The sequence below is a fragment of the Labrus bergylta genome, chromosome 11 (assembly GCF_963930695.1).
Source record: "Labrus bergylta chromosome 11, fLabBer1.1, whole genome shotgun sequence".
NCBI lineage: Eukaryota > Metazoa > Chordata > Actinopteri > Labriformes > Labridae > Labrus > Labrus bergylta.
In genome coordinates, this window is record NC_089205.1 from 25,964,572 (window position 1) to 25,992,396 (window position 27,825).

At 42.8% G+C, this 27,825-nt stretch overlaps 1 protein-coding gene across 1 annotated transcript; it reads right to left on the reverse strand.

The window, feature by feature from the left end:
- Window positions 1-1,337: 1,337 nt before the first annotated feature.
- Window positions 1,338-26,548, reverse strand: LOC109995470 (tyrosine-protein kinase receptor UFO). Its single transcript, XM_020649201.3, has 20 exons — window positions 25,913-26,548; window positions 22,338-22,548; window positions 21,688-21,788; window positions 21,396-21,578; window positions 18,023-18,103; window positions 17,798-17,913; window positions 15,933-16,128; window positions 11,123-11,262; window positions 10,621-10,765; window positions 10,371-10,388; window positions 9,254-9,383; window positions 8,891-8,982; window positions 6,318-6,413; window positions 5,906-5,983; window positions 5,348-5,440; window positions 4,767-4,888; window positions 4,067-4,176; window positions 3,557-3,716; window positions 2,515-2,651; window positions 1,338-2,202 (listed from the first exon to the last, which is right to left on the reverse strand). Exons 1-20 carry the CDS (start codon window positions 26,064-26,066, stop codon window positions 1,755-1,757), a joined length of 2,811 nt encoding a protein of 936 aa, XP_020504857.1. The 5' UTR covers window positions 26,067-26,548; the 3' UTR covers window positions 1,338-1,754.
- Window positions 26,549-27,825: the final 1,277 nt, after the last annotated feature.

Consider the following 27,825-nt stretch of genomic DNA (forward strand, 5'->3'; position numbering starts at 1 on the left):
ATGTTCTCCCAAACTGTGTTGAAATGTGGTCCAATTCAACGACAAACTATGACCTTAAACAAATATATTTATGTATAAAAATAAGTGCATGCATGATGCAAAGTTGCAGCTGGTGAATTACCCAAAGCTGACGTTTGGAGGACCACACTTTTGTTTGTTTTTTCATCCGCTGCTTCCTGTGTCCTCATGCTCGACTCTGCGTCTAACAGACTTCTATTTACAGCGCTGAACCTCGAGAAACAAACACATCCCCAAAATCAAAAGTGGCACGGTGATGTCAGATGACGAGGTTAGTCATGTTTCCCAGTCCCCGCTCATTTACTGAGAACAATCCTTCGACTGGATATCAGCAGCCCTGCCATGCTTCACAGGCTTTGTTCTCGGTCTTTATGAATATAAAGGGTTGTTACATGTCGGCCGACTTCATGCAAGGCATTTACAGAATGTCCAAAACGTAAAAAACAAAATCCTAAAAAGATATACAAATAACATAAAACATTAGTGCAAAGTTGTAGAAATAAAAAAAAACAGCATAAAACAAATACACTTGTAATAACACTGTGCTTGAGTCTAACACAAGGTGAGGAGCTTACTCCATCGACTGTACCGACTCTCTCTCTCCGTCAAACTACCTCTGAGTGTTTGTACCCTCCAGATGTGACCAGTACCTCTGTTCCTGCTGAGTCTCAGCTTCCTGAGTTAGGACATAGATGTATAAACCAGGTGAATCAGGACTTGTAAAAGGTGAGGAAAGATGGCTCATGGTGCTTGAAGCACGACTAGCAGTAGAAGACCTGGAGAAGATTCAGGGGTTTAATATGATGTCATGCAAACAGAGTCCTCTTTTCAGCAGCTTCATGAAATCTGCTCTAATCCTGCAGTATTAATGGTTGTTTTTAAATGTGATATGTAAGTCAGCTGATGTTGGGAAATGGAGTCCTAACTTTTAAGAATAGCAATCATAAGGTTACAAGATTTTCATGTTGGGGAGAACGTTCTTCCATCTGTTAACCAAAAACAAGAGCTTAAAGTATAAAAATCAGGGTGCAACAACAAGTTTTATGATTTCAGACCAAGAATCCCGAGTAGTCCTTCACAAACGTGCGTCAACATGACCTTTAAAAAAGCCGGTCTGCTCCTCCAGATCCCCTCGGATCTTGCTGCAGGAGGATGTACTGATGCAGAGATTCAGATGGGTGAGTTCCTCCATCCCTTTCCTCAGCTGGTGTGAGTCTTCTACTTCAGCGCTTTCTCCATGGACAGTTCAAGCTCCTGAGTGTGTTTGGTTGTGTGTCAGTCTGGCAGTGTGTGAGCTGGTTTCACAGAGACTTTACTTCTTTCTTTTTTTTTTTTTTTTTAGCTTAAAGACGTGAAGGTGGCTAACTCTTCTGTCTACAAGGTAGTCGGTATTTTATTGCTATAGCGTCAGGGGTGTGTGGATTTCTTTGATTGTGCTGCGGTGTATGTTGCATGAATTTTCCCTCCAGCCACACTGATCTCATATTTCTGTAACACTCACTCGTAGATGTGTTCATTTAGAAGGGAGGGGGGGGGGCAACAACACAAATTAAAAAAAACAATCCTGGACTTCCTTGGAATGCATTCTGCTGAGTGTGTGTGTGAGAGTGTTTGTGCAAATCATGTATTCAGGTGTCTTACAGTCAGCAGCGAGAGGCTGGTTCCCGTTCTCTGCCTGGAGCGAGGATGGCACAGTTTTTGGCAGTGATGAGTAACTTTTTTTAAGAGTAAAGCCATCATTGCCAGGGCATTTTCCTGGACCCCTCCCTGTCCTCCTGCAGCTCCACAGTTGGGGTGGGGTTTGGGGTGGAGTGGCAGGATGGCTGTAAGGGCAGCGTGGCTGTGGAGGACGACACGGGCATGTCCAGGCTCTCCAGGGAGTCACACAGGGCTCTGTTGGTCTCGTGCTGGGGGCAGAGGACGTACCGGTTCGGTTGGTGGACCTCCGCCGTGGTCACCGAGTCAAGACCCTTCAGGCAAAGAGGAGACGGACCCCCAATGGGGTCGCGGCCACCGACGGCACCGAGCTCCATGGAGGACTCGTCCATGTTGACGTACAGGATCTCGTCGGGGTCCTGGGGGTCTGGCAGATCCTCCAGGGCCTTTTCCAGCTCCCAGCACAGAGACTGAAACGATGGACGATCCTTCGGGCTCAGAAGCCAGCAGGAGAACATGATGGAGTAACTGGAGAGAGTGAAGAAGAGCGTTTATCAAATGTGTTTTTTATTGTAGTAAATTAATACTGACATATATTTAAATATATTCAAGTTAGGAGGATTTGTTATTATGAGAAATATTTATATTTTAAAGAAAAAAACTGTAGGAAAACCATGTTTGAACACAAATCTCTAAATGAAATCATCACTAAGCCTTTTGAGAATCAGGGAAACTGGACTAGCTCTTATTGCTTAATGTTAAAAGAGCGTCTTCTAATCAGGAGTCAAAGGCTTCACTTTGTACTTCCTCATGAACTGAGGGTGAAGGACCATCACTCACATGCTGTCCAGGCAGTCCGGAGGCTGTTTGAGACGGTTCCCCTGTCTCAAGTAATCATAAATCTCGCTGTTTTCCACCCCAGGGTACGGAGTCTGACCCCGCGTGGCGATCTCCCACATGGTGACTCCAAACGACCACTGAAGGAGACGGACAGAAGGAAGGACGTGTAAGAAAAAGTACAGAGGAGGAGGGGGTTAGGGGATGGGTGGAATTCCTTCAGATTTGACTCTTTCTGCGACCCCCTCAAACATGAATCTGCTCCGGTTAAACATCAGCTCTGGATGTAACACAGCCATGTTTGTCCAGTCATCAGGACGTCCTACTTTACGCTCAACTCACTCAAGAGTGTACATCATTTTAATCACTTTCACATGCGGAGGGTCTCTGCAACATAAATGCAGACATATGATAATATGTATGTACATTACAGCTGGAATTCAGTGAAATATCTCAGAACTATTGATGTTATCTTCTCCGTTTTAAAGAGTAAATACTAAATATATTCACCGTTTAACCAAATATGGACTCAAATTTGTTCTTTTGTAAGACTGAAGTCAGTGCACTACTACTACAAATAACAGCTGCATGCCTAACTAAGATGATAATCCCCCCAAAATGGACTTTACAACTCTTTACCCTGCAGCCACAGAATACTAAGGCTAAAACATTTCTTCTCCTCTCCTCTCCTTTTAGCACCAAAAGAGCTTTAAATAATGTAGTTGGTGACATAGTGCTGACATGATCATGGATTTCTATTCACTAAGCTTACATATGGAAAGTAGGGTAATGGGTTATGCAGTATAATTTTTGACCTGGAAATTTATCACCACTAAAATAATTCATTGTTATCAGGAAAAAAATACTTTTAAAGACGTTTGATTTACAACAGGCAGGTTTTAGGGTGGAAGTATAATTCTAAAGATAAACCAAATCTGTTAATTAACCCGTGAGTCCCTGAAATGTGAAACACAAACACATGAAACACACTACCATGCAGTTGATACAAAGGCACACTAAACTGACACACAGTGGGGGAACTGACCACGTCACTCTTGGTGGTGTACACTCGATCAGCCAAGCTTTCGATGGCGATCCATTTGACGGGCATCTTTGAGATCCGGCCCTGCCTGTAGTAGTCCCCGTTGTAGATCTTCTTGGAGAGGCCGAAGTCAGCCACGCACACGTTCATGTTCTCGTTCAGCCTGAGGCAGAGAGAATAGCAGAGTGTTACAGGGCGGTTCAGATTTACATGAAAGCTACCACTTTATGTTTTATGAGCTCATGAAATATGTTGAATGGATGACTAACTAAACTCACTCACTCAGAAAAAACTCAATGCCAAAGTGAGAATGTCTTAACTTTCCTGAATCCAAATCTTCTCCTTGTTCCTCTTTACCAAATATATGGCACAGTCTCAGGGTCTACTTTTAGTTCTTCATTTCAAGTTTTTTCAACTATTGCATGCAGGGTCACAACAGAAAGCGAAAGAACAAATGATAAAAGAAGAAAGGGAAGCGAAAGAGTAAAAAGGGGAAGCAGCGATTGTGCTTACATGCAGTTGCGAGCAGCGAGGTCTCTGTGGATGAAATTCTTGCTGCTGAGGTACTCCATCCCTCGGGCAATGTCGGTCATAAACTTCACCAGCATCTGAGACGGGAGGTACTGCAGGACAGCACAAAGAGGAAAACACATTTCATCACACATCCACCACAGCTGACATTTCATTTTCTTAAACAGCAGAGGGCGCTAGAGTCCGTCTCTGCCGGTCTGAACTGAGCGCTCCCTGCTCCACATACTAACAGCTTTTTTCCTGTGGGAAGAATCAGCACCATTGTGTTTTCTGAACGCTTGCCGAACTCTCGGATATTTCAACATTCTGCAGGAATCTTGTTTCGATTAGGCTTGTGTTTCTCAACCAGATTCTTCGGGGACTTAGTGCGTATAGCGGTTCTCGATTCCAATAAACCATCTCATCCATTTAGAAGTAGATGTCACACTGACTGTGTGTTTCCATGACTTCAGAGTGTGCATGCTGCCAAAAAAAGTCTGTACGGGGACTCACTGTAACAAATACTCTACGTCTATGATGACCTTTGGATACCATTCTGCTGACAGACTTTAACATGTATATGAACTTCTCAACCTTTGAACCATAAACAGTTCAACTTGTGGTTTTGCTTGACCGCTTGCATGTGCATGTGTACGCGTGTGTTGCTGACTCTGTGCTTTTTATTGTTTGTAATCAGACTAACCACAGGACAGTCTCCCAGCCGAGAGTAGAGCAGATAACTGTGCAGGTCTCCATGTTTCATGTAAGGCAGGATGACCACGGGGGAGGGGTAACCTTCACTCTCCACGGTCTGCAGACACACACCTGTAAAAACACCACACGGCTTAGTCTCATACATACACACACACACACACACGCATACATGTTCTGCTCATTTAACGAGCAACATGCTAGGGTCCGTTAACCTGAAGCGGAAGGAAGTGAACATATTCTCTCACCCAGCCTAAGCGGTATATTTGCATGCAAAGCGTTTTAGTTTAATCTGCACAGGTTAATGGATGTTTGTGTCAAATATTTCTACACACTATTAAAACACATCTCCCTGTTACTCTTCATAATGTAAAAATGATAGAAAAGTTAAACCACAAATAAACCAAGTAACAGGACGGTGATTATCCTGAACAACTTGGACATGGTCTTTCTAAAACCATGAATCTTAAAAGTCATCTCAGCTGTTTCTACCTTAAAACTCAAAAGACAAAGAAACCCATCATTAAGGGCTACGAGAGAAACTGTCCATCTGTCATTTGAATCCTGACTTACCCAGAAGCCTCATGACATTGGCATGGTCAAACTCTTTCATGCAGGCAGCCTCGCGCAGAAAATCTTCCATCTCTGAGCGTGTACAGATGGCAACTGGAGAGGAGACGGTACACAAGTGAGGCCATGTGGTTTGTGTACAGCTCGTGGCACATTGACAGGTTGCAAATAAACTTTTATCTCAAAAGGGTGTTTAAGCTCCTGAAATGATTTCACTATAAACTGTTACGTGTAAACAGTTCCATCCACTTAATGTGTTTTAATATAATCTCACACAGAAAGGTGGCCCTGTTTTCAGTCTCTACAAATTAATCTCTTGTAGAGTTTTCATACAATTGTGTTTAGTTTTACGCTGCGGTTTTTTTAATGGGGTCAACTTTTCCTTCTGCCAATATTCTCTACAAGCTGAGCCTTTGTCTGTTTTCTGATAAAGAACTGAAATTTTAGCACAAAACACTTGTTAATTTCTGACCCGAGGGGCTGTCTGTCAAATGGCCAGTGTTTCCAAAGATGAAGGGGGATCATTGTGGTGATCGCTGAGCACTTGAACTGTCTACTCACTCTTCATGGTCTTGACAGCAACTTTGAGAACAGACTCCTCCTGAGTCAGAAGGCCTTCCATCACGGAGCCGAACTCCCCTGAAGAAAGAAAATGAAACCACATCAAACACTCGGTTTAGATGACACTTTATTATCAAACAGGGAAAGGTTGTCAGTGTCCGGATTGGAGGGAGTGCAGGGTTACTATATTGTTACACTGTTACACTATAACTAAGGTCAAAACATACGAGTGTCTTTAAGAGAGATAAGTGGAAATCAAGCTATGTTGTTCTGGCTGTTCAATCCTGCATATGGACTATGTACCAACCCTGACATAAAGCGTTGATGTGTTTCACCTTGCTGTTAGTCTGTTACTGTACATATTAACTCCAGGCTGTCCCAGAAAATGACACTGATACAAAACAAACAGTACCTTCTCCCAGCGTCTTTCCCAGGGTTAGTTTATGTCTGTCCACCATCACGTCTTGGAGCTTCTGCTTCAGCTCGTCGCTGATGCCAAGGCTGTTCACTGAGGGGGGAGAGAATAAGGAATTTTAATGGTGTTTGGAGCCCGGAGTTCTTTAATGAACAACAAAGAAGAGAGAGAGAGAGAGAAAAACAGCCAGATTGTAAAAGCACAATGCGAAACACGAAGCCAAGAACAAAGTGTGAATAAACCCAGCTAGCTTATACAGCAATAAAAAAAGACTGATTTAAAACATGCTGTCTAGTCTTTAAACCTCCCATATTAAATACTAATTAAATATTATTCGATTTTTGTTCTGGGGACAAAAAAAGTGTTTTTTACATCAAAGTTTCTGTTTCCTATATATTGATCTATTTAGTAGCTATTTTTAAATGCACAGCTTCCCTTTTCAAAACTAATGAACATACTTCTTCTCAATGTCAATATGGCCTTAAATAATCAAAATACATTTAAAGATTTTAAAAATGCACTAAAACACAACCGTGCAGAGATTTTCTGACATGGAGTCTCCATTTTTTTCTCAGACCATATTTCAGGTGTGGGACAGATGAGCGGTAATCCTGCAGGGACCGGGTTGGGAAGTTGATGTCAGGAGGATTTTAATCTTGTTTAAATGTTCTCCTTCCAGCCAGCTGGCCGTCACCGAGCTGTATGAGCGTTGAGCAGACCGAGCATCAGACGTTAGCTCTGTTTTCACATCTGGGCCAGAATATGACAAGGCAACGACATGATCTGACACCCCCCTCCAGCTGCTGCTACACGATCAATCTGCCACGCGTCCAACAACAATGCGCTCACTCCACAGGCATGTTCTGACATATGCTGCAGTGACCAGTCATTAGGCGGTGCATGCAATAATCGATGTGTTGGGAGATTTGGCCAAACATACTGGTCAACAGCAGCAGCAGAAATCCCACCCAAATCCCTCCAATCTGACCTCTTCCTTTATTCCCAGTGAGCTTTCCTCCCCACATTCAATTATCTGCACATCTCATTCTCTCAGCTAGTATCATTTTACCAACTGAATACATTTCTTTTTTTTCCCTTTCTCCTCCAAAGTTTGGTCTCCCCCTGTCCTCTTTGTGGCTGTGGCAAGCTGAGACTTGTGTCAAATATTGTGCGTACACCGGGGACAATGTCAGGGCTTGAATATGACCCAGCTGTGTGAAATGTGAGACTGCGTGCTGTGTTTACAGGTACGTATCTCTGTCTGTAATCACGAGAAGACTTCACAACCTCCTACTAATCATTGCTTTGTATCCCACTATGAGGTTGTTGCTGCACCTGGACCTGGTTCCAAAGGTGGAAGGACTTTTGACTCCAGTGAGAGCGCGCAAGAAACTCCTCATTTGTTGTTACAGGCTGCTTTAGTTTGAAATCTCACACATATGAGAGGACCATAAAGTCTTATGTCTCTAATGCAATTATATCCTCTTTCCCACATCGTCCACCTCTCCAATATGCCGTTATCCCTGTATGTCCCTGTCTCACCTCCTTCCTCTGACTCTGTCAGTAAATACCTGAAATGAAGTCAAGTCAGAGCTAATTGTTTTCACGCCTGATTGTACAGGACAGGACTTCATGAATGAGTTTTCTGCACATCTAACTGATAGGATTATAAAAAACATTGAATGGTGAGTTAAAAACATCGATTGTGGAGGATCATAGGCGGAGATTTAATTAAAAGTCCTTTTGCACGCACTACATTAAAACTAATGTGTATTTCAGTAAATGGAGTTAAGTTAGGGAATTTTCTCGATAATCATTTAAAAAGCTGCTCAACTATCATTCAATTTAAAAGAATGTATAAAGAAAAGGTTCGGGGAAATTATGAATGTATTGAGTTAAGTGATTGTATTTGATTGTTTCTATGTTGTTGATCTACTTTTTGTTTTGTGAAAGAAAGAAAGAGAAAACAACAGGTTACAACATCTTATTCTGTTAAACAGTGTCTTGTGTTATTAGGAAAAGGGGGGGCAGGTATTACAAGTTTTTCTTCTTCCTGCTCCTGTTTGCTCATGAACAGTGTTTCAGTATTATGAGGAAATATTTCTTGTTGTGTTTTATTGTGTTGAAACCATAAACTGAGTTGAGCAAATAAATCAAATATGAAATGATGAGTTAAATAGTGCAAAGGGGCACAGTGTTGTTGTGGAGTATGTCAGCTGTCTCAACACTTAGGGGATGTTTTTACAGCTCTGAGGAATAAAATAATCTTAAGCAGACTCAAATCCTTTCCTTTGATCTCCTCAATGAATCATTCCTTTCTTGAGAAGGGGAGAATAGAAACTATCAACATGTGTCATTACAGTTAAGCATTTCCTTCCATGGAAGTGCTGGATCCAGGCCCGGGGCTGAAGAGGGGATACTATTAAAGTGCTTTTTTTTTTGTATCACTATCTGTCCTAGGGGCAAGAGGCAGGTTTGGGCCTGCAGAGAATCTCTCAGGGACAATCAGCTGAAAATATAAAGTGTCATCTTTCTGAACAACATGCAGGGGCAGAGAGAGAAGAACTCACATGTTGCCTCTGTAGTCCTTCTGCTGTAGGTACGGCGTGCACGGTACCTGACCACCAGTTCTCCGCTCTCCATCATCGGCTCAAACGCCTCTCTATGATTCATACAGGGAGAAGACAAAACAGAGCAAAATGCAATGAGAGGTTTGTCCAGTACGTGCGTAAACACAGCTGGAAACATGGCATTTGATCATAATTCACAACAATGACTGTTGCTCTTTCACAACAGATGTTACTACTCTGTCCAAATTCTGCAGAATGCATGAAGAAGTGAGGCAACTAGGTCATGGAGCTGAGGATTCTGGTTTGGCACAGCTATAGCGTCCCTCCCTTCCACCCACGAGGAGTGCTAATAGTCATACGCACCCAAAGCGTGTCTCCTTGCGCCGCAGCTTGGCCACGTAAACAGCCATGAGAACAGCTATGGATACGGCACCGGCAATGGCCATCACCACATACCACCAGTGCCAGGAAAAGGCCGGAGGGGAAGAGGGACCTGGGGGAGAGGCGTGGACACAGATGGATGACAGCTTAGCCAGGCGGCTCTTTTAGGGTTAAGACACAGAGTTAAGAAATCAGAGAAGCCGAGGTGACACAAGATTTGATTACGTTTAACAACAGATTTAAAATAAAGACGGATTAAAGTAAAACTCTTCAGACTATTTCTGCTTTATCAGAAAACAGTACACTTCTCTTTATTCTCTTTCCAAATGGCTTACATGTGTGTTCTGGACAAAATCTTAAACGGGAAGGAGAGACATTCCTTCACTATCAAACTGTGTTGTAATACCTTTTGTGAGAAAATAATGTTCTCTTTTTAATTACATATGTTGCCCAAGTCTACAAAGTGGCCTCAGCAAAGTCATGTTGAGCAACATCTAAACATTTCTTCTAAAAATATTCTTCTTTTTTTCCAATCTCAAAAACATTCACTTTGTCTTCAGTTCTTGTTTTCCAAACTCTCACGCTGACGTTAACTCCCAGCTCCACGCACTAACAACCTCCACCCACTGTTTTTCCACTTTTTCTCCCATTCACTCTCATCCTCCCCCAACTTTCCCCTGCTTCTTTTTATCTGCTGTTCTTTGTTGTTTGAATTGTCTGTCTGGCTCTATTAGACTAAGCAAACAGAGATGCTACACTGTTCCTGCCTGTTATAAATATTTATGATGCGTCTCCCCATTCCCCCCCCCCCCCCCCCCCAAAACCCCCCTACACCCCTCTCTCTTCCCCTTTCCCGTCTCCCTGAGATCTTCTCTTCTCTTTTTTTCGCTTCCTTCTTGTTTTTTTGCTGAGATACACAGGAAGGAACTCTCAGGAACCCAGCGACCGAGAATAAGAAAGAGAAGTCTTACAGTGAAAAAAAAAAAAAACACACCATGAGCTCACTTCTACTGTCACTGTGTCATTTTGTGCCACTCTGGGAGGTTACAGAGGAGCAAGTTTGCGGGTCTGAATGAGCAAAGCCAGTCATTACACTCACCTCGAAATTCCTCCATTTCTGTGGGAACCAAAAAAAAAAAGGAGAGTTCATGTCAATACACTGACTTTGAGGAGAAAACAACATAATTTGTTTGGTAAAATGATCTGCAGAGTTGACATGAAACATCAGAAAGTTTTATTTGCGAATTAATTACAGTCATTATAAAATGAATAAAGTCTTGGCATAAGGTGTCTTAAATCATTCATGATTCAAAGTAAATTAACACACTGTGTATGACGTTGTCACTTACCGGGGGCAATAAGTGTCACAGTCTGTATGGGGGTCCAGGGTCCTTGCCCGGCCCCTGTGTAAGCGCACACTCGAAAGGACACATTGGACAGGGGGACAGACAGATTGATTGACAGCTCAGTGTCCAATCCAGCATCCACGACAAACTGTGAACAAAAGAAGCGTTTGTAGACGATGAGTATCAAAAGGAGGATTGTCTTTCAATCTGTCAGTTTTGCAGAGTTTCTGTGGGGTTCTTGTTGTTGTGTGTATTTGGGTAAATTGACTTGGGCTTGTATAACACTCTTCTCGTCTTCTTACTCAAAGCATTTTTGCACCGCAGGACGCACCTACACATTCACACACTGATGGCAGAGGCTCCATCAATATTAACTAAACCCATTCATAAACATTCACACGCTGCAGGCGAAGCACATCAGGACACATCAGAAATGTGGCTGCAGGAGCTGAGGATCGACTCTACAACTGAGCGGCAGCCGGCCCTCTTTGTGTCTCAGACTAACCTGCGGGGCTGCAGGTGTGCTGTACTCCACCACGTAGCCCTGAAGTTCTCCATTCAGCTTCCCTGGAGGCTCCTCCCACACCATCAGCACCTCTGTCCCGTTGAGCACGGCGGTGACGTTAACAGGCGGGTTTTCTGGCACTGAAAAAAAAAAAACACACATAGCAGAACTTGAAATCATTCCACTCCTCATTCTCACTTCGATGAGATAGAGATGTAGCTGAGGGTGTGGCTGAATGTGTCCAAAGACTTTCAGTATGAATAAGGAGTGAGCAAGACTGCAACTGTGTGAGCCTGGTGGTCAGGGGCCAGTGGGCTGAGGGCTACCCAGGCGTGTGTTGTTTTGACAGCCTGAAGCCTGTAGGGTGTGGATAAGTACAACAGCTGGATGGAAGAAGATGTCAGGGAATTTGGAGAATTCAGCTTAATTAGGATAGAAAAGGCTAGCTGAGGGCACCGCGGGCGGAGGCGATCAACTGAGTTCAGAAGCCGGTGTTCCCTCAGTGTCTGCATGGTTGAATAGACTCAGATGGACACATGCTGAGGCCTGTGTCTCCCTCCTTCATGCTGTTCCCTCTTCTTCCGTCTATTCCTGTTTCTGCTTTATTTTCTCGTCTGCCTGTTTCTTTTCTGGCTCTCTGGAGCAGGGAGCAAAAAAAAAAAAAAAAAAAAAAAAAAAGGCTGCTGGCACCAGAAATACCCAGTGGAGAGAAAGCCTAGCTGAGTAACACACTAGAAATAGCGTGAAGAATTTGTGTATTTATGTTTGTGTGTTTGTGTGTGTGTGTGTGTGTGTGTGTGTGTGTGTGTGTGTGTGTGTGTGTGTGTGTGTGAAATCCAGGACCCTTTAACAAGGAGGCAACATTGCTTCTTTCCTTTGTTGAAATTAGAGTTAGAGCTTTCTTTGTCTTTGCTTCTCAATCCCTCAGCAGTCCTACAAATCACACAAGCTAACTGGACACCTACACACACCCACACTGACACACACACACACACACACACACACACACACACACACACACACACACACACACACACACACAGTCACTAAGAGTTTGGGAAACATGGCCCAGCCTACGGATGATGTTATCAGGAAGCATTTGGCGGGTGATTGTTTCCACATGCGAGCCCCCTGCTCTGCCTGCCAGCGGCAGCAAAAACAACCTCGAAGTCAAGTTCGTTCCAGGAGTCGGTCTCCACCTATGATCAGTCATCTGTTGGTCTCTCTCTCTCTCTCTCTCTCTCTCTCTCTCTGCCTCCTTCTCCACTGCTTTGTGTCCACTCCCTTTTCTCTCCTTCACTCCTCTTCATTCTCTCGCTCCCTGTTTCCCATCCAACATGGTTCCATCTCATTCTTTCCAACTTTTCTTCTCCCTCACCGCCCTCTCTGTGGCAATGCCTCTCTCTTTTTCTGTCACTGAGCAATGACTCGAAGAAAAGAGAGATGTTGTTTGTTGATGTAAAAATGTGTGGAGGAGGAGGAGGGAAAACAGTTTTACTGGAAGAAAACTGTTGCAAACATTCAGTAGTTAAAAAAGAAATTCAGAAAAGAAGGTGTTTGCTGATCACTCTTTCTGAAACTGCAGAGAGAAAAAACAAATCCCCATACTGTTCTCATGAAAGCAGCCAAAGCTTGGCAAGATGCTGAGAACCAAACATGTTTAAGACACAATTAGTTCACAACAGCAGAGATTAACATCTGGATACACAGCAAACTACTGTTTCATATCCCGCTGTGTGCTGCTATAGAGGAATATGGTGTCATATGGCCACGTTTGACAGCTAAACCATTTTGCGGAGGCAGGGCTGTAGCTCTTTCTGAACACTTCATCTCGGTACAGTTAGCCTCCATGTGGGTCCACATGTGGATGGAAAAGGGTCATCGTTAAGCCAAAAAAATGACTCATGACCCCTGGATTTAGAGTCCAAACAAAAAAACAAACTCTGCACTACACGGGAAACCATTCTCGGATCAGTCCGAGCACATTTTGTGTCATCAAAAATGTTTTTTAAAGGACATTCACCTCATTCAGATTTTCGAGCACATTAAGAATTTTAATGCTTTGCTGGTAGTCGTATTAAGCAGGATTAAATGTGACGTGTGTGTTGAGCCATTTTACCATGACTCATTTCCATTAGGGTTATGTTCCTTAACTCAGGATTCATTGTAGCGTCACTTCAAGAATTGTGACTTACAGTAAGTGTGGAGGGAACCAGGACTCCCTTTGTTGCATTTGCATTGAGTAAAAACACAAATGCAAAAAGTGATGCATTACAGGAGTCAGAGTTTAGAAAAATCGATACAGTACGTAAAGCAGAATCTTATTGCAGCTTTAGGATTAGAAGGGCAACATGGGTCGCCTTGCTTCCTCTCCCACCAAACAACCCCCCCCCCCTTCTGTTTCCTCTTCCCCCCGGGAAAATAGTGGGCTTTGGGAAAATAGCAAAATGAGTGTTTTCTCAAAGCGCCCCCTTCACTTGTTTCCCTGCTCTTCACTCCATTCCTTTCGTAGTCAAACCATTAACCCCATTTTTTTGTCTTTCCCACAGTGCCTTGCTGTGTGCTCTGGAAAGAGAAAATCACAGGTCATCAGGGGTCAAGACAGCGGGGGAAATACAAGATGAAGGAGTGAAGTTGAAAGAGTGGCCTCTGACAAAAAAAAAAAAAGACTTGTTCAGTTTGTTCGATGCAGGAAATAAATTCCACAGTTCATAACATCTGAGGTAGGAAAAGACGAGTGCAACATCGTGCAAGTTAGACCAGGCCCGGAGGGGAAATGAAGGATGTAAAACAAATCTGAACTGGTGAGGGGAAAATCTATATGAAGTGGAAAAAATGAGACAGAGGAGCAGCAAACAAGGATGTTTCTGCAGCGATGACAGCACACATCTGCACATTTCATAAACCAGAAACAAGCAGCAAAACAAAAAAAACAAGAAACAAACAAACATGCTCAACAACAGAGCTTTATGGGAAGATATGGAAACTATGACTGAGCTGCAAGCAGACTACCTTCCCACTTTACTCTCCCTTTCTTTGACCTTAAATACCTCCCGAACTATCTTTGACCAGCAGCTAAATCTTATCTTGTTTTCCTTTCATCCTCTGACTGGAACAAGTGCAAAGAGAGCAGCTGGTGCAGGAATGAAGCAGTCACTTCCAAATGGAAACAAATCACAGAACTCTCTCCAGTGAAACAAGACAATCCTTTTTTTTCTTTAACAAAGAACTGAAACTTCCTGATCGAACCTGATCTCAAAACTTTTTCTTTAAGACAGGCATTTTTTAAAAAGTGCTACTTCTCTCTTTTTGTATTCATGAGAAATGTTACATTGAAGTGTTTTACGCAGCTTCAGCTATGGAAAGCCCCCATCATCCCTCTAGTGGCATATCTCCTCTACACTGTTTCCATTTCTATTCATCCGGGGAGAGAGACAGCATGAGCTGGCATGGAAAATCCCACCTCAGGTTAAACTCAAACAACGAGCAGCCCAGAATTACAGCTTGGACAGAGTGCAAGGATCCTAACTGAAGCCTTTCAGGACGTTCCCCCTCCCTCCTCCTCCACCTGTCTCCGTCTCCTCCTCCTCTGTCCCTTCACTACCAGTCAACCGTCTACCTCATTAGTTTACATTTGAAACTGGGCTGCTGGTGGTGGTGGTGGTGGTGGTGGTACAGTAGCTCGTGTCTGCTACTCTTCATAAACACAGACTAAGTAAAGGGGCACAGTAAGGAATATTATGACTAACAGTGCACAGTAACATGTTTAGCTGACTCCTTCTTATCATAACATATGTCTCCAATATGGCCTGACTCACTTGGAAAGCTAAAAAAAAGAGTCTTGAGGCAAAAATGCGTTTAAAGAGCCATTAACTTCCCTGATAACTAAGGCAAATTGCCTTCTTTCATTAAGCTGTCAAATAGTCAGCATGAATGAGACTACTGTGACCCAGAGGTCATGGAAGGTGACTTTTTAGAGCCTATGGCAGCTTGAGGCAAGTCAGACAACAATCAAGCATAAGGGATCATTAGAAAATAGCAGCAGTACAACTCTTAAATCCATTTATCGACGCTTAGTTAAATCCTGGTTATATATATTCCCATTCTTAGTTTGGATATTTTTAGTGCTTCTTTACTTTGTAATTAATATTATTTTGTGTTTAAATTTGCTAATATTGTGTTTTTTGTTAATATTGTGTGTTTGGACAACCTGCTGCTGTAACGCCACAGTTTCCCAGTTTGGGATCAATAAAGTAATTCTGTTCTATTCTATTCTGAAGGTAATCGGTAGAAAGAAACTTGAATAATACTTGATTGGCATCTACAAAATCCTGGAACAAAAAATACTAACAATTAAGTTAGAGTCACATCTTGGAAAGCCTTCATAAAAGTTAGACCGAGAACAAAAAGGTCTCGTCTAAGCTGTTAGAAAAACACTCACACAGCTCTGAACGAGACTTTAAATGTTCAACCTGCAATCAGGCAGCTGAACGACCTGCAATTCACCGGGGAAAGACTTAAGAAAAAGACTAAATTCCCATCGTAAAACCTGGTTATTTATGAGCTAATGGTCCTCGTAACAGACCAAAATCCCTGAAAGTAATGGCTGAAGCCTGCTAGTTGCTACATCTGTCTTATACTGGTTAGAGTCCACAGCAAGAGAGTAGGAGGGGACTTGGACTTCAGCCTTATTCAGTATCCCAACAACACAGCCTTGACCTCGACTCACTTAAGAGGAGGTGATCCCATGCACACGCTCACAAAAGACATCCAGGCTGAAAACAAACATCTCCTCACTTGGAAGGCTTACCTCCTTCTTTGGTGCGTAGCTCCACCCAGGACGACCAGTCAGACGGGCCCTGGCTGCTGTGACAGGCCACCCTGACGGAGTAGAGGCTGTGTGGCTCCAGATCCCCGATCAGGTGTGTGGCTGGTGGGATGTTCACATTCTGGTTGTGGATCATCTTATCGGGGCCTGATGTGAAGGGCCCTCCCGAATGTTTGGCCTGGAATAATCAGATGACAATCTTAATGTAGCTTCAGCCTCCATCCTCCTTCATAATCATTTTCATACTGTGACCTATTTGTCAGTTCTATTGGACTGCAGGAGCTTTTCAAACTTTAAACCATTTGAAAATGATGTATGATTATCGAAGTTTAATGTCTCATGACACACATGTTAAGGAGAGATTCTTGCATAATTGTCTCTGTATACATGGTATCAAACCGCAGTGGATATGAAGTCTGGTGGAAGAAAAGATAGGAGGTTGGAGTTGGTACAGTAATGCTGAAGGGGGATGGTCATTAAGAGATAATTGCCATAAATGGTGCAAAAACTGCTTCACTGCTGTTTTAAAACACGACCCCGGCTTATAAAAAGGTGCACTGAAAGCAGAACCGATCAAAGAAAATCACAGTCAGAATCCTGCTGCCTCTGCAAACTCTCTGTGGTAAACACATTTATGAGGAACACAGGCCAGGAAAAATCCTTTACTGCAGCAATCTTAAAAACCACATTAAAGTTACCGCTCTGGACTATTGTTCTCTGCTTCTTTGTTCATAATCGAGCAGCTCCTGCAGGCTACAGGCTGCACACTTCTTTATAGAACGAGTTTAAAACGTCTAAATAAAAAAAAAAGAAATGAGCAGGCACACAAACAGATCAGATGTGCGAGAGCAGCAGGTGCTTTGACAATGACTTTTTGAAACAACATGAGTATTCAGAGTTAAGAAGCCGGGTGAGCGATGGCGTGAGATCATGGTCTGATCCAAAAGGAATATGAAGTCGTGTGAACGAGCGTCTGTGTGTGAGAGAGAGAGAATGAAAACCATGCCTGACTCGATGAATCACCATCCAGCCTGTAAACAACTGTGTTCTATCTAATTGTACAGCTCAGCCCTGAGTCACACTTCAGACTACATTCCCCTTGTATGGCTCAGGCCTACAATACCTGCTGTCACTGCCTTTTCCTGTTTTCTTTGACTGACTTTCTCCTCAACTTTTCTTCCTTCCTTTGTTGTCTTCATTTGTGACTCTTTCTGCTTTTCATTCTTTCTTTTGTTCAACTTATTTTCTTTCTTTGTGCCGTACATTCATATCTCTCTGCTCCCCCCACACACTACGCTTTTTTCATGTTTCTCTCTTCACCACACAATGAGCCGTTAAATTCAGATTTTTGCCCCATTCTCCTGAAGCCGGCCCCTCGCCTTGTTCCCCATGAGGGTGGAGAGGGGGAACTGAGGGGAGGGGTGCAAGGCAAGAACAGCGAGGGGTACGAAGGGCAGCTTTATTAGAACCAGACGTTTAGGGGTGTTGCTGCACTGCTCCCTTCTCCAGGAGAAAATGTACCGTCTCTTTGCTCAGAGCTGTAGTGGCTGCCATAGTGGCAGAGAGACACTGACAGAGAGAGAGAGAGGGAGGGAGTGGTGCTACACAAGATTAGTCCAGGAGGCCACTTTCCCAGAGTGAAACCTGATCCACTGGTACATTAATAAAACAGGGAGGGTAGAGGATGAGTTAAAAGAAGAAAAGAAAAGCAAGCTCTCTTTTCTTTTTAAACTAAACTTGCAAGAGGAAAAGCTCACAGTCCCCTAAAAACCAGGGAGAGTGATGCATTTGTTTAACAGGCAGCTCAAACAGTTGCAGAGATTATATTCTATCACATGTTGCCTCACCTGAACAGAGCAACGGATTATCGGGTAGTCGCCTCCAAAACCAGGCTGCCATGATAAGCGGAGGCTGGTCGAGGTGATCTCTTCAGCTCTCACATTCTGAGGCCTCGATGGAAGAACTAGACAAAGAAAGATACAAAAACACACCCAACATAAAGATAAAACAGTACATAATCATGCTTTTAAGCTTTTAAGAAACCCTAAAATGATGACATGAGGGATATTTACCAGTGATGGTTCCTGATCCAGAGGTGGCCACCCCTTTGCGGTTATGGGCCTCACAAGAAAAGGTGCTGGTCCTGTTCAAACCTGGAACGGAAACAACACAAGAGTGTGAGGCAGGAACATTCAGCGTATTACTGAAACCAAGAATGCGTGCTCTGCATGCTGAGTTGCATTTAATGTTGGTGTGAGAAAGTTCAAACTGAAGTGAGAATAGTGTGAGGATAATGGTTTCCATAAGGTAAAGCTATCTCTCTTCCATCAGTATTAAGATGAATATTATGTATATGACGTTTTTGAGTTTGTATTCGCTTGTCGACAGTGGCTGACTCAGGCTGTGGAGCAGGGTTGAAAAAAAAAAAAAGACGGACACCAGGTGCATCGCAAAGGGGCGGCAGCATGCACTTAATAACTTTTTCTTCACTGAAAGGGCCCTTCAGAGGGTATTCGGTCATATTGCATACAGTACAAAGGCCCTTTAGTCGGTTTTCTCTATCGGTCTATGATCAGAGACACAACTATAAACATAACAGTTTAGACAGGTGATTTCTTTAGGTCAGTTAGAAAACAAGACTACTATATTTGGAGCATTGCAAACCTCCTTTAACACCAATTTGTGATTTAACCCTGATCCATAAATGTTTCCGAGGTTTTGATAAACTTTTGTTGATTCATGCAGAAGTCAAAGATATAACAACACATACAGTTGGCACATACAGTAACATACAGTTTCAATAGTGTTGCAAAGTTTATTTTTGAATAAACACCTTAAGAGCGTTAAAACAGCTTCATGTCTAGTTGTCTTTGGACTTGCAGATCCCTTCCAGGGTGACAACTTATTTAAACACATTTGCAAAAAAGTCACAGCTTAAAACTTAGCAGTACATTAGTAAAAGTTGGCACATTGTGAAACTTAAGTATCTCTCTCTCTTATAGTCGGACATTCTGCGATTGAGGTTCTTTATAAGAAGAAACTTGTCGACGGTGAAAAACAGTGGAGGTTGAATATTTTCTATGGTGTAGTCCTGAGAACAAAGAAGCCTCATGTTGAGGACCAGGTGAAAAAAAGCAGAACTGCTGCCCACAAGAGGCTGGGGCTCCTCTGAAGGGGGCAAAACACTGTGACACACACCGACAGTCAACAAAGAATGAGTCCTCTCACACAGTGACTCAGAGCGTGCTCACACATGCTCGAGTCATCCCCACAACACAACACGGGCTAAAAAACGCACACACTGACACATGTGACATTCGGGGTTTTATCCCTCTTATCTAACACTCTAACATTGTCAATCAGCCGCAAACGGACATTTGCACAGCATTACGCAGTGTTGCTCTGTGCCGACGGCACCATGCCTCCATTGTGCTGCGGCCGGAAAAAGAACAGGGGGTACGATCCTCACAGGGTGAAGTGAGGGATTGTGAGAGAGGAAAAGGGAGGGAGGGCTGAGGGATGACCGCTGCCTGTGAGGGTGAATTAACTGCTCATCAGGCCATCTCTAAAGTTGCGCCATTAACACTTGTGTCTCTTTACTTCCCCACCGGCTGACCGCAGCACAACATCCCCTGATCAGCTGAAAAAGTCAGAATTAGTCACCAGAAAGAACAAATAAGCATCACAGCATTGGCCAACAGTGCTGATGTCAGCTGGGATGAGTTTAGTACTTCCTTTCCTTGGCTGATATGTGAACTCTAATCAGAAAGTATTAGGAGATACTGGGCTTTTCATATTTTGGTTGCAACTCTGCCATATTGGATTTAATAGTTTGTCAATTGTCAATACTTCTAATATCTTCATGAATTGTTTAAGAACTATTTTCCATCCTTATCTAACATAGATGACATCAGTTCATGTTTTTTGTCTGACCTACAATTTAAAATGTTAAATTTCTATTTAAAATATTTCTAAATATTGAGGACTGAGTTTGGACAACTTAATGTTTGAGCATTTTTTTCCTGATGGACTTTGATGGATCTGAAAAGAAACAATGACAAGGTTGAAGTGCTGACTTTCATCTTCTGAAGTATCTGAGGGAGTTTTCGCCAATATTTTGTGAACCTGTTAGGACCTGTGGATCTTTTTTGGTGGTCAAATGTTTAATCAGTACATAGGGAATGTATTCCAAAATAATTTGTAGTTCACTGGTCAAGACAGTAATCTAACATTATGAGAATGTTATTCAAATGCTGCACATTTACTAAGATTTCAGACTGGCTACAGAGTCCTTATATAGATTTACATGATCACTGCGATCAACAATTTACATCCTAAATATTTGCCCTGTAACTCATAAACTAAGCATGCAAAGAGCTTCAGTTTCTACACTGTTCACCACATGTGGAGGGAAACTTTGTCTTAACTGCGAGCCACTGCTCTGCTCTGGACTTCTTCATGGTTGGCATGTACTTCATGCCATTTCCCTTTATGGGCCTATTGAAAGAGTATTTGTGTTTTTCCTGGTTGTGGACCGGTCTGCCAAGGCAGCTGTCCATTCCACAGATGTGAGTGTAGGTTACCGTCAAACTGGCCCCGGTCAGCACCAGTCAGCCTGCTCCGATGAGTCAAACCAGAACCTTCACCAACCACTGCCGCCTGCTCCTCCCTCCTTCCGTCTGACTCAGCCTGTCCTCCTACCACTGGAGTTAACACGGAGCAGCTAACTGGCAGGCAGCTGTGGTTGCATTAAAGCAGCAACAGAAGCCTTTTTCTCTTTATTTCTTTTATCTCCCTTATCCTCTGCCCGTCTATTTTACTTCCCCCCTCGAGTCCCTCTTTTGCCTGCTGCTCTTTCCCTTTACCCATCAACCACCAGGCAAAGTCCTCAATGGATCCACTGGCACTGTGCCAGGCAGCCAGCTCTCAGGGGAGCGTGGTCATTTGGCGGTTTTGTTTAATCCATAGAGAGGGGACATGAAAGCCTTTTAAACTAAAGATGATAGACGCTGTGAGGCTTTTGAAGCAGTACATTCTAAACAGTCTAAATAGGTTAAATGAAACCACTGGTTGTGTATCTGCCATGTTTAAAGTCATTAATAGGTTGCTATTACAGTCCACACGTTTCAGAGGAAGTGCTAAATTAATTTTTCCTTGAATTAGTTGAGAAGTAATCATCAGTAATTCTAACGGTTCAAGTCTTTATCGAACAAAAAGGATGTTTATTTTCTGGTTTTTGCTTGCTTTTCAACATATCATTTTGAGAATTTCCAATAAGCAGTGGGCGTTAAGAACTACAGCCTATGTCTTGATCACTTAACATCGGGCACTATCAGAGTCAGGGCCCTTAAGGAGTTGATTGAGGCTGTGTGTTTTCATGGTTTTGACTAAGCTGTGTACATGGGGCTTAAGCCTGCTGGAGTAATAAAGAGTGAAAGATGATACCTGTGAGGTTGAGTGTTGACGGCGACAGGGCCACCGGGTCTGTCAGAGAGTTGAGAGGCGCTCCGTCCTGCAGCCAGATGACCCTGACTGGCTCTGGAGGTCCATGGGCCACACAGCTCAGGCTCAAGGAGAGGTTGGCTACCACAGATGTGTGCTGGGGTTCCACCGAGAAATGAGGAAGGCCTGGGGAAGAATTAGCTGAATCAGGGGTCTCAACTTAATCCAAATAAAAAGCGTAGCTCTCAAGAGGAGACCTGCTTATTTATGTAGCTGTGGCTGAAGAGGAACTCACCCTCCAGCTGGATTCCCCCCTCCTCGGACAGAGTCTGCTGGCTTTCTGATAAAACGGCACATTGATAGGACCCCATGTCGGAAAGCTGGACCTTTTCAATTCTGTTTGGTGTATGAAAGTACATGATTAGACAGGTTTAATAAAGATCAGCGATGAAAAAATAACACTGATTAAAAAAGGGATACAGAGGCAGAAAGATGCATAAACTCTAATTACTTTACTTTGTTCTCTTCCAATAATACCAGGATAAAATATGAAAAGCTACAGAAAGAGAGGCATGTAGGGTTATTGATTAAGTTATAATATATCTTGATGACTGAATTTCAAAATTCCCCCGAGTGTCTGAAAGTGAACACAATTTGTTTTTTGTGTGATGGGGACAGCACATTACTAAACACCAGTAAAATACACAGGATGTAAACACACTGGAGATGACGATAATGCTGATTAACAGGCAGGTACATAGTGATGTCATCCAGCAACAGTACAGGTTAAACTAGGTGGAGGAACAGGAATTGAAGACAATCACCACAGATGCATGATTGACATTTTTAGGTCAGGTGTGGCTGTCTCACAACTCTTCAACCTTTAAAGTGAAATCTCCTGCAGTGACAGCAGCTAACACATACGAGAGAAAAAGCCCCACCCACCTGAGCGTGCTCATTATCGTCCAACTGTTGATGTCGGTGGGGACTTGGATCTGGTTGGTGTCAGCGTATTGGAGAGGCACGCCGTCTCTTAGCCAGAGCACATCGGGAGGGTCCTCTTCTTCGCCCCCTGAACCTTTCAGGGTGCAGTGCATTGTCACAGGTTTTCCCAGCGAGGAGATGATGGTAGTGGGACTCCGCTCGAACTCCAATTCTTTGATTGAGAGAGTGAAGAAGCAGGATTGGGGGTTTGTTTTAACTCTCGGTGGTTAAATATACACTTAAACAACATGGTAAAACCTTTCACATCTTGTAGAGTGGGAAGTTGGTGAATTACTCAATTAGTGAATTAGAGATTGCCAAATGTCAAACTGTTGCTGGTTTCAGCTTCTGAACTGAATTTATGATTTTCTAAAGAATTGTTCAGAAAAACTATTTTAACGTTCAGATTAATCAATAATAAATAAAACTGTTAGTTGCAGACATAAAGCATTGGGTTATTTAAAGGGATTCCTGTAAACATAGTCGATGACGTGAGTTGAAGGCGGTCACCATATACAGAAGTCCCATAGTTCAAATTTACCATGAAATTGTTCATTCACTTCAAAAGATTCAAATAATATTCAATCAATGTGGTAAAACCGGTAAAACACAGAAAAGCAGCAACTCTTGACATATGAGAAGCTGGAAAAAGCAAATGTTTGAATGACCGGCTTAACCAGCTCTATGAGTGATTACCACAATTGTTGTTGACTTTTCAATTAATCAAAAAATCTCCCCTCCACTAAACTCTTCCTGAGGCTGTTTGCTCCCTCTGATAAACGCTGATAACAGCAGGTGAACACTGTGGAGTTCATCCACCACCACACTGTCTTTTGAACGAGTCGGGTTATCTGGTGTCCCTGACAGACAGACAGGCTGACCTGAGAAGGACAGAGCTGATACACAGACAAAAGGATCCTTGTTAGCCCGACGGCTGCTCCTGCAGCTCCGACAGTGTCAGAGCACAGAGAGCTCAACACAAACACTTTAAAATACTCAGGATTTCTCTCAAACATCAATGATAGTAGGCCTGCAGGTCGTCCACCAAAGACGTCTGGGTTTCTGTTCAACATCAAGAAAATGACTCAGAAAGGGTCATCATAAATATGAGGAGGACGGTTCTGCTTTTTCTTACTGACATTACTTCAAGAAATGAGAAGTATTTCTGATAATGTCGAAGGTCGACCATGCATGCTGTTTCAAAGATATTTTTAAAAATATCTGTCAGATACAAATTTGGCAAGGGCACATAACTCTTTGCACACATTACATTCAAGGTAAGCATCTTAAGTGCAAACAAAGACAAGGAAGGCATGAGCGCTACTTGTCTCCATAAAACAGATAAAAGACAAAAGCTGTGTGCACACTTGGTTTGTGATTTGCTAACTTGGCTTGTGTTTCTTGAAATCTCAGCAGGAATAAATCACGCTTGTTTCATTGAGTGATGATGCCTATAAAGATTTTCTCAAGCTTGTCAACCCGCCCTCCTAGTCTGTTTCATGGCCGACCTTAAAACCTCTAACCCATGCACTGTGACCCCAGGGAACTCCATTGCCAACCCATCTCATGAAAAACAGCACACATCATTCAGCTTGTGAAAACCGACCTGTAGTGTAAATAGCAAACTTTGTCAGAACTTTTTTCTACTCATATGGAAAAAAACACACCCTTGATCCTGTAATCCACACACACACAAACACAAACCAGCATTCTCAAAGCTGGCTCTGGGAGTGTGCAATAAATGAAGAGGCCCGCTGTGTCTGCTTCACCGCCTCACTGTCTCTGTGTGCTTTTTGGCGTAAAAAGTCATTCCTCCCTTTATTTTTAAGCTTGGCTGAGCTCTTTCAAGAATCTGCATGACCCTGACTTTGTTTTTTGTTTTTCCAGTGCCTTATTGAGCAAAAACAGCCCTACTTTCTGCCTCCGTCTCTTCGGCATGCATTCACATGATAATAACCTTGTAAACCTTTTAATGTAGAGGTAGACAGAGAGGGCAGGCTGTAGTTAACTCTGTGTGTGTTTATGTGTGTGTGGCCCGTCTCCAGTGATTCATTTGTGCTTTAATACTCCATCTCCTCCCTTTTGTCTCCTGGATTCCCTTCGAGGTTCCACACTTTTTTTTTAAATCTTTTTTGTTATCTGCCTCCTTCCCACCCCATCTCTACTCCTACTCTCCCTTATAGAAAAAAAAGCTCAGATGTTAAAAGTCAGTGGATGTGCACATACCAAAAATACCAGACACAGTTCAAGCATTTATCCTCGTCTCACTCCCTCCTTTATCTTTCTGGCTTCTTAACGCTACGTAATTCAGCCTCTCCATTCACTGCCGCGCCTTTGCCCTTTTTCCCATTTAGCCTCCTTTTCATGCCATTCTTCGGATTCATCGCTACACATTTTGCCACCTCCCCTCCCAACTCTTTCCCCGTCCACTCTTGCCCCCGTACCCCATCCATCAACTCACTGCTTGAGTCTGACTCAGACCAACTCACTGACTCACAAACCAAAGCATTTCCTCCCCCCCCTCCTGAGCCCCTCCTCATCCCTCATCCCTGGGCCACAGCCATTCCTACATCCAAATAGGAACTGAGGCAAAAAGGAAAAATTCTCTTTGAAACCACCGGTCTTGAGCTTATAAATCACAGCTGTGCCTCGTATAAATCTCTGTCCCTCCTGGTCATGGATCTGCAGAGGGCAGAGCTCCCAGAGAGACGCTGTGACCATGATGGTCAAAACACATGAGCTGACAGGTGGAGGCCCCTGCAGGGACCCCAGGTTTTCATCCTCTGGTTGAACTGATGATGGATCACAACAGTAACAGTAAAGATTTATGCCAGAACAGAAAAGTGCTTCAAAATGATGTTTTGCAGGATTTCAGGGACGTGTGGTCCTGATATGAAATTACCTGACATGTACAACAAATTTCAACATAGACTATTATCTCTGCATTACTCTATGTTCTTCTGAATTCTCTACCTTCCTTGCAGGATTTATTTAACCTCTTGCCCTCTCCCATGCCTGGAATACATCTCTCGAAATACCACACTATTCCGGAAATGCCACGACTGGTGGGAATCCCTGTCTGGATACCTTGTTTGGACGAGTTCCCAGGAAGAGTGTACATTTTGCAGAGAGATGCATACTGCAGCTGATCTCGAACATGACCCTTCAGCAGTTTAATGCCAGTCAACAAAAACAGCTCCTCATAACAAAGTCTGCTCCATCACCCCTTTACCTGCTGTCACTGCCCAAATATCATGCCTGACTGAACCAATACACATGTTTTTTTTTTTTTTAAGGGGGGGAAGGTTATTTTAGTCATTTACTTTGCTTAAGAAAGCTGTTTTACGAGTGTACAGATTTCCTTCATGTTGGCCAGATGTTGAACACACTTGCAGCTGTGGTTGCCAACCCAAAACAAATTGATTAAATGAGTTCGACGCAGAGGGCTGGCTGGGCTAATTGCTCATTAGGAAGTTTCCCCCTCACACTTAATTTTTTACAAACAACAGCAAGTGGATAAAACGCAGTTGCCTTACCTGTCAAAGTCCCAGCAGTGACTGGCCTCCATGCGGATAAAACGACGATGAGGGTAAAAAAAGACCACTTAAACCGGCTCATGGTTGTAGTTGAAAAGCTACAATCCCTGGAAAAAACGAGAGCAGTCATCTTGGAAACATCGGCGGGCTCCATCACCGCATCTCAGCAGCTCATAGATCCTGTGGTTGTGCGCTGAAAAAAGTTTTGCTGCGAGTAGAAACGTGATCATCCACCGACGTGACCAAAGCAAACCGGTCCGTGTCGTTTCAGTTCCCTTTTAAAAAGAAGACAGACTTCTTAAAAAAAAAAAAGTCTCCTCTCGTAAGAACGTCTTCTTGCTTTCCCCCCTTGTGTTGTTGTTTTGGTTGATCCCACCACCGTCGCGTAAAATCCAGCGAAATCAAAGTCAGGCAAAAAAAGCGCACCGCAAAAAGCGCTGTAGGTAGAAGTTTCTTCCACTGACTTACTGAAAGGCATCAATATCCCAACTATTTCCAGCGACACTGGGAAGATTTTAAAACCAGTGCTTCATGCAGTTTGTCGTGCAAAGTCTCTCCTGATCACCGGTTCCCCCAGACTCCCTCAGACATTCCCCCTGGTTGGTTCTTTTCCGTCTCCCCCTTCAAACAGGATTCAAATTCCTCAACTCAAGTTCTTTCCACCCTCCTCCTCCTCCCCCTCCTTGCCCTCCTCCCGACTCTCCCTCCTTTTCTCAGAGGATGTGAGAAACCCTGCGGCATGCTGATTGTCTGCGCACAATCACCCATTCGCTTTTTAATTACACGCAGATCCCCAGAGGTTGTAAATAGCACCGTAAATCAGCCGTTTCCCGCTTCAGACAAAGTAGCTAAATGTGTGACAGTCTGCAGAAAACACAGACCTGATACACTGCTGCAGATAAACAACATGATAGATAAGATTGGTCTGAGCAGAGTACAATTAGTCTTCTTCCTCATTGAATAAACAAGAGATAATGACATTTGTGCATTAACTACCTTTACTTTATTTTATTTTATCTTGCCATTCTCTGCACATACTGTCTCAATTCCCTGCATAATTAACTTCATCATTCATTTTGTACTTGTATATACCCCCTATTTTTATTGATCTTATCTAATCTATTCTGTTTAATGTGTATTTTGTATTTTGACCTTACTTGTCTGTGCTGCTGCAACGCCCGAATTTCCCCTCTGGTGATCAATAAAGTATTATCCTATCCTTATTTATTAAAAATAATTAATGATAATGACTAAGTTTTCTCAGTTTACATTGATCTCAATATTTGCTCATCTTATTTGTCTTTACAGGGGTGAATCTAAGGACCATTAACGTGTGCTTGTTTGATTTAACTTGCATATCTGTATGTTAATATTTAGGTTCTTTCATGCTGTCAGGATACTTTGCATAATTATAAGAATAAACACACATTAACAATTAATATCGACTCCTAATGGTCATATAAAACAAAAGATTATGTGTGCCTTAAATTATTTGGTTAAACATTAAAAACTGTCCAACTCCATGCATTAAAACATTGACCTATAGCCTACATAACATAATTAAAAAGTTTTAATTTGATTAACTTTCTGCAAAGTTCAAAATATTTTAACTTTTGTTTATAGCTAGATAAATGATGTGCTGGTGTTAGCCTGTGGATGGAGGCTGCAGTAGAAAAATGTGATAAAGTAATAGTAGTAATAATAATAATAATAATAATAACTTTATTTATATAGCACCTTTTTAAAAACACAGGTTTACAAAGTGCTTTGACAAACAACAAAAACAAAAACAAACTAAACCAAACACAGAAGAACATAAACAACAGCAAGAACATAACAAATACAAAATACTCAAAATAATTAAATACAATTCAACAGAAACGAACCCAAAGTGCACGATACTATTTATAATA

Excerpts from the sequence above, each read along its gene's own strand:
- LOC109995470 (XM_020649201.3), bottom strand. The coding sequence starts at position 26,066 with ATGGAGCCCGCCGATGTTTCCAAGATGACTGCTCTCGTTTTTTCCAGG. Across the intron at positions 21,579-21,687 it reads GGGGGGAATCCAGCTGGAGG|GCCTTCCTCATTTCTCGGTG; the intron begins GTGAGTTCCTCT and ends ATTCTTCCCCAG. Across the intron at positions 17,914-18,022 it reads TGGATCAGGAACCATCACTG|TTCTTCCATCGAGGCCTCAG; the intron begins GTAAATATCCCT and ends TTCTTTGTCTAG.